This window comes from Scyliorhinus torazame, chromosome 4, assembly GCF_047496885.1.
Source record: "Scyliorhinus torazame isolate Kashiwa2021f chromosome 4, sScyTor2.1, whole genome shotgun sequence".
Taxonomy (NCBI): Eukaryota; Metazoa; Chordata; class Chondrichthyes; order Carcharhiniformes; family Scyliorhinidae; genus Scyliorhinus; species Scyliorhinus torazame.
This window is the reverse complement of record NC_092710.1, coordinates 370,504,348-370,516,585: the sequence shown is the minus strand read 5'-3', so window position 1 is coordinate 370,516,585 and position 12,238 is coordinate 370,504,348. Positions and strand designations below refer to the sequence as shown.

The 12,238-nt window shown below is 53.4% G+C and overlaps 1 protein-coding gene across 1 annotated transcript in view; it reads left to right on the top strand.

The window, feature by feature from the left end:
• The first annotated feature begins 5,869 nt into the window (after positions 1-5,869).
• LOC140411535 (uncharacterized) overlaps positions 5,870-12,238 on the top strand; it is a 30,493-nt gene continuing 24,124 nt past the window's right edge. The window contains exons 1-2 of the mRNA XM_072500622.1: positions 5,870-5,954; positions 8,294-8,487. Of these exons, the coding sequence (XP_072356723.1) occupies positions 5,870-5,954; positions 8,294-8,487 (279 nt within the window). The remainder of the gene's footprint in view (positions 5,955-8,293; positions 8,488-12,238) is intronic.

Genomic DNA, 12,238 nt, shown 5'->3' with positions numbered 1-12,238 from the left:
GCTTCGTCAAGGGGAAGTCATGTCTGACAAATCTGTTAGATTTCTTTGAGGAAGTAACAAGGAAGTTAGACAAAGGAGAACCAGTGGACGTGATTTATTTAGATTTCCAGAAGGATTTTGACAAGGTGCCACATAGGAGACTGTTAAATAAATTAAGAGCCCATGGTGTTCAGGGTAAGATCCTGGCATGGATAGAGGATTGGCTGACTGGCAGAAGGCAGAGAGTGGGGATAAAGGGGTCTTTTTCAGGATGGCAGCCGGTGACTAGTGGTGTGCCTCAGGGGTCTGTGCTGGGACCACAACTTTTCACAATATACATTAATGATCTGGAAGAAGGAACTGAAGGCTCTGTTGCTAAGTTTGCAGATGATACAAAGATCTGTCGAGGGACAGGTAGTATTGAGGAAGCAGGCGGGCTGCAGAAGGACTTGGCCAGGCTAGGAGAGCGGATGGAATACAATGTGGAAAAGTGTGAGCTTATGCATTTTGGAAGGAGAAATGGAGGCATAGACTATTTTCTAAATGGGGAGATGCTTTGGAAATCAGAAGCACAAAGGGACTTGGGAGTCCTTGTTCACGATTCTCTTAAGGTTAACGTCCAGGCTCAGTCGGCAGTTAGGAAGGCAAATGCAATGTTAGCTTTCATGTCAAGAGGGCTAGAATGCAAGGCCAGGGATGTACTTCTGAGGCTGTATAAGGCTGTGGTCAGACCCCATTTGGAGTATTGTGAGCAGTTTTGGGCCCTGTATCTAAGGAAGGATGTGCTGGCCTTGGAAAGGGTCCAGAGGAGGTCCACAAGAATGATCCCTGGAATGAAGAGCTTCTCGTATGAGGAACGGTTGAGGACTCTGGGTCTGTGCTCGTTGGAGTTTAGAAGGATGAGGGGGAATCTCATTGAAACTTACAGGATACTGTGAGGCCTGGATAGAGTGGACGTGGAGAGGATGTTTCCACTTGTAGGAAAAACTAGAACCAGAGGACACCATCTCAGACTAAAGGGCCGATCCTTTAAAACTGAGATGAGGAGGAATTTCTTCAGCCAGAGGGCGGTGAATCTGTGGAACTCTTTGCCGCAGAAGGCTGTGGGAGGCCAAATCACTGAGTGTCTTCAGACAGAGATAGATAGGTTCTTGATTAATAAGGGATCAGGGGTTATGGGGAGAAGGCTGGAGCATATAATGAGAAAAATATCAGCCATGATTGGATGGCGGAGCAGACTCGATGGGCCGAGTGGCCTAATTCTGCTCCTATGTCTCATGGTCTTATGTTGATGGAGGGCGCTCCAGGGGGCTCGATGAGGGCAAGGCGGCCTGCGTGCAATCCACTACCCCCTGAGCCTGGGGTGTCCCAGCGAGGGCGGAGAATGCTGCTTCCCAGGCACCTTGCAGGGCCCGGTCCATGACCAAGTGGATGTAGTTCGCTGCCTGGGCAAACAGGCCATACCTGACCTCGCATTTGTGGACTGCAGCTTGTGAGATACCACACAAGTCCCCGCTCGAGCCCCGGAATGATCCTGAGGTCAGGGCCGCGGTGACCTTGACGGACACTGGGAATTCCACAGATTCACTCCCCTCTGACAGAAGAAATTCCTCCTCATCTCTGTCTGAAATGGGTGAGCCCTCACTCTGACATTCTGCCCTCTGGTCCTAGACTCTCCCACAAGGGGAAACATCCTCTCAGCATCGACCCTGTCAAGCCCCCTGAGAATCCGATATGTCTCGATAAGGTGGCCTCTCATCCTTCTAAACTCCAGTGAGCACAGGCCCCACCTCCTCACCCTCTCCTCATGAGAAAGTCGCTCCATACCCGGGATTAACCGAATGAACCTTCTCTGGCCAGCCTCCAATGGCAGTGTATCCTTCCTCAGATAAAGTACCAAAACTGCTCTGTGTTCAGCTGTGACCCAACTCGGGCCTTGTCTAGTTTTAGCAGGACGTCTGTATTTTTAAACTCCATTCCCTTTGAAATGGAGGCCAACATTCCACTTGCTCTCCCGATGGAAGGTGTTAAATTGGAGTAAGGCCGGTTCCAACAATGTTCAGCAGCAAGTGAAGAATTTAGACTGGGGGCGGCAGATTGAGGATAAATCAACGTCTGAGAAGTGGGAGTCCTTCAAATGTCAGTCACTTCGAATTCAGGACGGCAGCTTCCTGAAAGGATGAAGGATAAATATGGCCAGTTTCGGGAACTTTGGATGATGAGGGATATTGTGAGCCTCGTCAAAAAGAAAAAGGAAGGATTTATAAGGTCTGGAAGGCTGGAACAGACGAAGCCCTTGAAGATTTGAAAACAAAAGTAGGAAAGAACAAAGAACAAAGAAAAGTACAGCACAAAGTCTTACAACACCAGGTTAAAGTCCAACAGGTTTGTTTCGATGTCACTTGCTTTCGGAGCGCTGCTCCTTCCTCAGGTACGAAGTCTTACAACACCAGGTTAAAGTCCAACAGGTTTGTTTCGATGTCACTAGCTTTCGGAGCGCTGCTCCTTCCTCGGGTGAATGAAGAGGTATGTTCCAGAAACACATATATAGACAAATTCAAAGATGCAAGACAATGCTTGGAATGCGACCATTAGCAGGTGATTAAATCTTTACAGATCCAGAGATGGGGTAACCCCAGGTGAAAGAGGTGTGAATTGTGTCAAGCCAGGACAGTTGGTAGGGTTTCGCAGGCCAGATGGTGGGGGATGAATGTAATGTGACATGAATCCCAGGTCCCGGTTGAGGCCGCACTCATGTGTGCGGAACTTGGCTATAAGTTTCTGCTCGGCGATTCTGCGTTGTCGCGGGTCCTTCCGAACAGTGACCACGACACCACACAACCCTGCCATGGCAATCTCTGCAAGACGTGCCAGATCATCGACATGGATACCACCATTACACGTGAGAACACCACCCACCAGGTACGCGGTACATACTCGTGCGACTCGGCCAACGTTGTCTACCTCATACGCTGCAGGAAAGGATGTCCCGAAGCGTGGTACATTGGCGAGACCATGCAGACGCTGCGACAACGAATGAACGGACATCGCGCAACAATCACCAGGCAGGAATGTTCCCTTCCAGTCGGGGAACACTTCAGCAGTCAAGGGCATTCAGCCTCTGATCTCCGGGTAAGCGTTCTCCAAGTCGACCATCAGGACGCGCAACAACGCAGAATCGCCGAGCAGAAACTTATAGCCAAGTTCCGCACACATGAGTGCGGCCTCAACCGGGACCTGGGATTCATGTCACATTACATTCATCCCCCACCATCTGGCCTGCAAAATCCTACCAACTGTCCTGGCTTGATACAATTCACACCTCTTTAACCTGGGGTTACCCCATCTCTGGAGCTGTAAAGATTTAATCACCTGCTAATGGTCGCAATCCAAGCATTGTTTGGCATCTTTGAATTTGTCGATATATATGTTTCTGGAACATACCTCTTCATTCACCTGAGGAAGGAGCAGTGCTCCGAAAGCAAGTGACATCGCAACAAACCTGTTGGACTTTAACCTGGTGTTGGAAGACTTCGTACTGTGCTCACCCCAGTCCAACGCCGGCATCTCCACATCAAAGAAAAGTACAGCACAGGAACAGGCCCTTCGGCCCTCCAATCCTGCACCGACCATGCTGCCCATCTAAACTAAAACCTTCCACACTTCCGGGGTCCACATCGCTCCATTTCCAGCCTATTCATGTATTTGTCAAGATGCCCCTGAAACGTCACTATCGTCCCTGCTTCCACCACCTCCTCCGGCAGCGAGTTCCAGGCACCCACTACCCTCTGTGTGAACAACTTGCCTCGTACATCTCCTCTAAACCTTGCCTCTCGCACCTTAAACCTATGCCCCCTAGTAATTGACCCCTCTACCCTGGGAAAAAGCCTCAGACTATCCACTCTGTCTATGCCCCTCATAATTTTGTCCGAGCCAGTTCTGTATCCATCTTGCCAGCTCACCTCTGACCCCGTGTGACTTCACCTTTTGTACCTCCTCTTCACACCTTACTCTCCCACCTATCTTGGTGCCATCAGCAAATTGAGCTGCCTGACATTTGGCCCCTTCACCCAAATCATTGATCGAGATTGTAAATAATTGTGTCTCTGACAGTGATTCCATTTCCCAGTCCAAAACAGACTCATTTATCCCTCCTGTTGTTTGAAATGTTCGACTCTTTGACCAGTTTATATTCAGACCCGTTTCCCCGGTGACGTTACTCATGAGATGAACAAAGGACAAGAGTGGATTTGTTGTTCAACCCAATGTTATTCCAGAATCTTATTGTCCAAACTCAATTAACAAAAACAACTCGAGTCAAATGTTTCCACAAGGCCCAAAATCAAACCTGATCATCAAACAAACATCGACTAAATGTCTTTCTGTCTCTCAGTGTCCAGAGTAAAATGAGCTGGCACAAACATCGCAGCAAATGCTCTGCCTTTATCTGTCTCTCACTAACTTAACTGCGACAATTGTTCTGCTATCTCTGTAAGGTGGGGAATAAAATATCCCTGTGATCACAGAGCTGTCTTTAAAACTGATGGGGGAAATCTCTGAATAATGTTCACCCTGTGCTGATCGGGGCTGTGTCCATTCCCTGAAATGTGAATGTTTAAGAAGGTGATTTCTGATTCCAGTATCTGAGTATCCAATAGCAGGGCCGGCCCTCTCAGTGACCCTGTATTGTTATAGAGTGAATGGGATGTCCCAGGTGTCAGCGTGAAGACCAATCCTTTTCCCGCTGATTTACACAATCGGGTGTAAAAGGAGCCGCGATTCCCTATATCTCAGATTGTATTACTGCCCAAGGGGAGATTCCAGCCTCTCCTGTGATCTCTGTGAGGGGAAGTTGTCCTGGGATGTGGAACTGAAACATATCTGACCGGGAATGTCCCACCTTTAACCTGCTGTCTGTGAGGACGTCTCTGATCTCAACCTGCTGCCAGTTGGGTCAACGGTTTATTCCTTGTCTGGGAAAGGGAAACATTAAACCAGCAGTGTTCCTGTTCCTGCTGGAATCCACTGACCTCTGCTCTACAAACTCCACACGGGGATTTATTGAGGACAGGATTGGGATCAGCTGTGTCGGTATCTCAGACAACACCCCGACTTTTATCACCTCCTCCAGAACCCTACACCTCCCAACCCACAACGTAGTTACCAGGGGTGTGTGGGTGTGCAGGAATAAGGCTGAAAGAGAAACTTATTGACTTGCTGTCGATCTATTCCAGGCCAAACTCCACGTTCACTTCACCAACGATCCACTGGAGACAGGCAGGGTCCTCTTGAACATTTCAATGCTGGGGTGCAGAGACATCTCTGCTGCTGGTTTAACTGCCAACAGTCACAATGAGGCATTGACACCATTTGTGAGATCAAGAGGCACAAACCCCCTCGAAGTGACATGGTGGCTGCGAGAAGGACAGGTGTTACATCTTTTTAATGTGGTGAAGGGCATCTATTGGACAGAGAGGGCAGGAACAGATAGTTCATCACCCCCCCCCCCCCCCCCCCCACCCCCCGCCGACTGTCTGTCCAATCAGAGCCCCTGGTCTATTTGAGTCAATCCAGGGCAAAATCGAAACTCTTGGCCATTCTTTGGTGCAGAATTCTCTTCACCTTTCCCAGCTGCAATAACCCAGATATTTTGCCAGCCCCCTTTCCGGATGCCAGGGATCATTCCCTCCAGTCTCTGCTGTGCGGAATCACACTCACACCCACCACCCACCTCCTCATTCCTGTCAGCTTCTGGCTTGTGACAATCTGTGTAACTAATCCCGGGAATAAAGAGTCAGAGAGAATTACAGCTCCATTTTGAATATCAGGGTAGAAAATTCAGCAATTTAGTTTGTCCAGGTGCAGGTGAAGTCACTTTGAGCTTGTGACAATGTTTTTCTTCGTCTCCCATGAGTTCAACATCAGAAGTTGCAAAGCACCATGTAAATGTGACTGTGAAGAGAGGCCAGGCGATGGTGTGTGGCTCTGTCAATGCAAAGTCATCACATCAGCTGAGTGCCTCACTCAAAAACAAGGTCATTGGAAATGTTCGGGAGATCTGGGGCACCCACTGACCACTGAAGTAAAACTGCCCCAAAGGCAGATCTGAAACCTCATTTCAATTGTCCATCGGGACATTTACAGGGCCCACATTTCAGAGCAATAGGTGGAGCTGATTTTTAGATTTGAAATTGTTCCATTGCTCCTCAATCCTGTAGAAAAATAAACTTACTACTATCTGGGTAAAGAACCTACCTCTGACATCTGTCTTATATCTATCTCCCCTCAATTTAAAGCTATGTGCCCTCGTGCTAGACATCACCATCCGAGGAAAAAGGCTCTCACTGTCCACCCTATCCAATCCTCTGATCATCTTGTATGCCTCAATTCAGTCACCTCTTAACCTTCTTCTCTCTAACGAAAACAGCCTCAAGTCCCTCAGCCTTTCCTCATAAAATCTTCCCTCCATACCAGGCAACATTCTGGTAAATCTCCTCTGCACCCTTTCCAATGCTTCCACATCCTTCCTATAATGCGGCGACCAGAATTACACGCAATATACCAAATGCGGCCGCACCAGAGTTTTGTACAGCTGCAACATGACCTCATGGCTGCGAAACTCAATCCCTCTACCAATAAAAGCTAACACACCGTACGCCTTCTTAACAAACCTCTCAACCTGGGTGGCAACTTTCAGGGATCTATGTACATGGACACCGAGATCTCTCTGCTCATCCACACTGCCAAGAATCTTACCATTAGCCCAGTACTCTGTCTTCCTGTTATTCCTTCCAAAATGAATCACCTCACACTTTTCTGCATTAAACACCATCTCAGCCCAGTGCTGCAGCTTATCTATGTCCCTCTGTAACTTGTAACATCCTTCCGCACTGTCCACTGGTTTGTCTTAGCAAACCACTCAGTTCCAGGGCAATTAGGGTCGGGCAACAAATGCCGGCCCCGCCCAGCAACACCCACATCCCAAGAAAGAATAAAAAAAGATTGGAGCTGCAGTAGATCAATCAGCCCCTCCAACCTGCTCCATCGTTCCATTAGATCATGTCTGATCAAACTGTGGCCTTAACTCCACTTTGCTGCCTGTCCCCATAACCCTCGACTTCCTTTCCCACCAGAAACCTGTCTAACTCAGGCAGGGGGGTCAATGCTGAGTGTGTGAACTGGAATCAATAGTGAAATATCTGCCCCGGGCGGTTCACATTTCCTGTCGAACTCAGGCAGGGGGGTCAATGCTGAGTGTGTGAACTGGAATCAATAGTGAAATATCTGCCCCGGGCGGTTCACATTTCCTGTCTAACTCAGGCAGGGGGGTCAGTGCTGAGTGTGTGAACTGGAATCAATAGTGAAATATCTGCCCCGGGCGGTTCACATTTCCTGTCTAACTCAGGCAGGGGGGTCAATGCTGAGTGTGTGAACTGGAATCAATAGTGAAATATCTGCCCCGGGCGGTTCACATTTCCTGTCGAACTCAGGCAGGGGGGTCAATGCTGAGTGTGTGAACTGGAATCAATAGTGAAATATCTTCCCCGGGCGGTTCACATTTCCTGTCTAACTCAGGCAGGGGGATCAATGCTGAGTGTGTGAACTGGAATCAATAGTGAAATCTCTGCCCCGGGCGGTTCACATTTCCTGTCTAACTCAGGCAGGGGGGTCAATGCTGAGTGTGTGAACTGGAATCAATAGTGAAATATCTGTCCCGGGCAGTTCACATTTCCTGTCTAACTCAGGCAGGGGGGTCAATGCTGAGTGTGTGAACTGGAATCAATAGTGAAATATCTGCCCCGGGCGGTTCACATTTCCCGGTAAACGGCATCACAGTGATAATAATAATCTTTATTATTGTTACAAGCAGGCTTACATTAACACTGCAATGAATTTACTGTGAAAAGTCCTTGTCGCCACATTACGGCGCCTGTTCGGGTACACTGAGGGAGAATTCAGAATGGCCAATTCACCAACAGCATGTCTTTCGAGACTTGTGGGAGGAAACCGGAGCACCCGGAGGAAACCCACGCAGACACGGGGAGAACGTGCAGACTCCACACAGACAGTGACCCAAGCCGGGAATCGAACCAGGGACACTGGAGCAGTGAAGCAACAGTGCTAACCACTGTGATACCTAAATATTTCTAAATGGTTTCTAAATTCCAGGCTGTGATCAAAACACTAAAAAACATTTCCATAGTTAATAAGCTGGGCGGTTCTTCAACATCTGATGTTCCCGTAGCTAAACTTTATTCAAAATCATCCCCTTAAAACTGTATAAAAATCCCTGATCTCTCTGCTCAAACTGCAGATCGAGCTGAAGGTGCTGAGGGTCATTCAGTGAATTCACCAGTGACCTGTACCGACACCAAGATGCTGAGAATCTTCTTAACCGTGTCTGTCCTCTTCTGGAACCAACTCGCTGCACAGGATGCGGTAGACGAGGTGATCGGGGTCTGCGGAGAAAATGACTGCCTGAAACCCGCAGTATTCATTCAGGAAAAGGTAAGGATAATTAGAACAAGAATAATCTTTATTAGTGTCACAGGTAGGCTGACATTAACACTGCAATGTAGTTGCTGTGAAAATCCCCTCGTCGCCACATTCCGGCGCCTGTTCGGGTCACAGAGGGAGAATTCAGAATGTCCAATTCACCTAATGGCACGTTTTTCGGGACTTGTGGGAGGAAACCGGAGCGCCCGGAGGAAACCCACGCAGACACAGGGAGAACGTACAAACAGTGCGCCAAGTCGGGAATCGAACCTGGGACCCTGGCGCTGTGAAGCAACTGTGCTAACCACTGTGCTACCGTGCTGCCCTTCAGAGTTTACTGCATTGTGTAACATTCGTACCAGTGGAAATTATTTAATGCCTGTGTTATTGGGTCGAGTCCCCTTTACTCTCTTTACTGTCAAACATCTGTCTGACTCAGGCAGGGAGGGTTGTCAATGCTGAGTGTGTGAACTGGAATAAACAGTGAAATATCTGCCCCGGGCGGTTCACACATCCCGGGACCCGGCACTCACACAGTTAATGATTTCTAAATTCAAGGCTGGGATCAGGAAAGTATTCTGAGGAGCAGAAACTATCTGTACTTTAGACACGGATTAATCAGGGATAGTCAGCGTGGAAGGTCTTTCTTGACAAACACATTTGAATTATTTGAGGCGGTGAGCAGGAGTGTTGATGAGGGGAATGCATTTGGAGTGGTCGATATGGGCTTTAGCCAGGCTTTTGATAGGGTCCCTCGTGGCAGACTGATCCAGTCAGGGCCCATGGCACCCAAGGCAAAGAGACACATTGGACCCACAATTGGCTGAGAGGCAGGAAGCTGAGGGTGGTGGAGGGATGATTCTGTGACTGGAAGGGCTGGATTCTGCGGCCCGGGATACCCGGGATGTGTTCCCCAATGGGACGGAGAATTGGGGTAACATTGGGATTGGTGACAACGGGAACGCGATGCTCTGAGCCCCTCAGTGACGGTGGGAACGGGTTCCATGTCGCACGCCAGCGGGAGCATAAATAAATGGGAATGGATGGGAATGACGCCTTTGCTCTGCACTCCCGGGATTCTCTCTCCCCGGGAGTCACATCGGAGCGTTTGCCCCATTGGTGAGGCCCACCACACCTGGGCCGAGATTGTAGTGACCAACTGAGCCCATCCACAGCCCCCCCCCCCCATCAGCCCTCACCCTCCCTCCCACCGCACAGCCCCCCCCCATCAGCCCTCACCCTCTCTCCCCACCACACCGCACAGCCCCCCCCATCATCCCACACCCTCACTCCCCACCACACTGCACAGCCCCCCTCCATCATCCCCCCTCACCCTCTCTCCCCACCACACCGCACAGCCCCCCCCCCATCATCCCACACCCTCACTCCCCACCACTCTGCACAGCTCCCCCCCCCATAGGCCCTCACCCTCCCTCCCCACCACACCGCACAGCCCCCCCATCATCCCACACCCTCCCTCCCCACCACACCGCACAGCCCCCCCCATCATCCCACACCCTCCCTCCCCACCACACTGCACAGCCCCCCCCCCCATAGGCCCTCACCCTCCCTCCCACCCACACCGCACAGCCCCCCCCATCATCCCACACCCTCCGTCCCCACCACACTGCACCCCCCCTCCATCATCCCTCACCCTTCTCCCCACCACACTGCACAGCCCCCCCATCATCCCTCATCCTCCCTCCCCACCACACTGCACAGCCCCCCCCCATCACCCCTCACCCTCTCTCCCCACCACACCGCACAGCCCCCCCATCATCCCTCACCCTCTCTCCCCACCACACCGCACAGCCCCCCCCCCATCATCCCTCACCCTCCCTCACCACCACACTGCACAGCCCCCCCATCAGCCCTCACCCTCCCTCCACACCACACTGCACACCCCCCCATCATCCCTCACCCTTATCCCCACCACACTGCACCCCCCCTCCATCATTCCACACCCTCCCTCCCCACCACACTGCACCCCCCCCCATCATCCCTCACCCTCTCTCCCCACCACACCGCACAGCCCCCCCATCATCCCACACCCTCCCTGCCCACCACACTGCACAGCCCCCCCCATCATCCCACACCCTCCCTCCCCACCACACTGCACAGCCCCCCCCCCATCATCCCACACCCTCTCTCCGGACCACACCGCACATCCCCACCCATCATCCCCCACCCTCTCTCCCCACCACACCGCACAGCCCCCCCCATCATCCCTCACCCTCCTGCCCCACCACACCGCACAGCCCCTCCCCATCAGCCCTCCCCCTCCCTACGCGCCACACCGCACAGCCCCCCCCCATCATCCCACACCCTCACTCCCCACCACAACGCACAGCCCCCCCATCAGCCCTCCCCCTCCCTCCGCGCCACACCGCACAGCCCCTCCCCATCACCCCTCACCCTCCCTCCCCACCACATTGCACAGCCCCCCCCATCACCCCTCACCCTCCCTCCCCACCACACTGCACAGCCCCCCCCCATCACCCCTCACCCTCCCTCCCCACCACATTGCACAGCCCCCCCCCCATCACCCCTCACCCTCCCTCCCCACCACACCGCACAGCCCCCCCATCATCCCTCATCCTCCCGCCCCACCACACCGCACAGCCCCCCCCATCATCCCTCACCCTCCCTCCCCACCACACCGCACAGCCCCCCCCCCATCACCCCTCTCCCTCCCTCCCCACCACACCGCACAGCCCCCCCATCATCCCTCATCCTCCCGCCCCACCACACCGCACAGCCCCCCCCCATCATCCCTCCCCCTCCCTCCCCACCACATTGCACAGCCCCCCCCCCATCACCCCTCACCCTCCCTCCCCACCACACCGCACAGCCCCCCCATCATCCCTGATCCTCCCGCCCCACCACACCGCACAGCCCCCCCCTATCATCCCTCACCCTCCCTCCCCACCACACCGCACAGCCCGCCCATCATCCCACACCCTCCCTCCCCACCACACCGCAAAGCCCCCCCCGTCAGCCCTCATCCTCCCGCCCCACCACACCGCACAGCCCCCCCATCATCCCACACCCTCCCTCCCCACCACACCGCACAGCCCCCCCATCATCCCACACCCTCCCTTCCCACCACACTGCACAGCACCCCCCCATCACCCCTCACCCTCTCTCCCCACCACACTGCACAGCCCCCCCCCATCACCCCTCACCCTCCCTCCCAAACACACCGCACAGCCCCCCCCATGACCCCTCACCCTCCCTCCCCACCACACCGCACAGCCCCCCCATCACCCCTCACCCTCCCTCCCAAACACACCGCACAGCCCCCCCCATGACCCCTCACCCTCTCTCCCCACCACACTGCACAGCCCCCCCCCATCACCCCTCACCCTCTGTCCCCACCACACTGCACAGACCCCCCCATCATCCCTCACCCTCCCGCCCCACCACAACGCACAGCCCCCCCCAATTTCCCACACCCCCCTCCCCACCACACTGCACAGCCCCCCCCCCATCATCCCACACCCTCCCTCCACACCACACCGCACAGCCCCCCCATCATCCCACACCCTCCCTACACACCACACCGCACAGCCCCCCCCATAAGCCCTCCCCCTCCCTCCGCGCCACACCGCACAGCCCCCCCCCCCATCATCTCACACCCTCCCTCACCACCACACTGCACAGCCCCCCCCATCAGCCCTCAACCTCCCTCCCCACCACACCGCACAGCCCCCCCATCGCCCCTCACCCTCCCTCCCCACCACACCGCACAGCCCCCCCATCA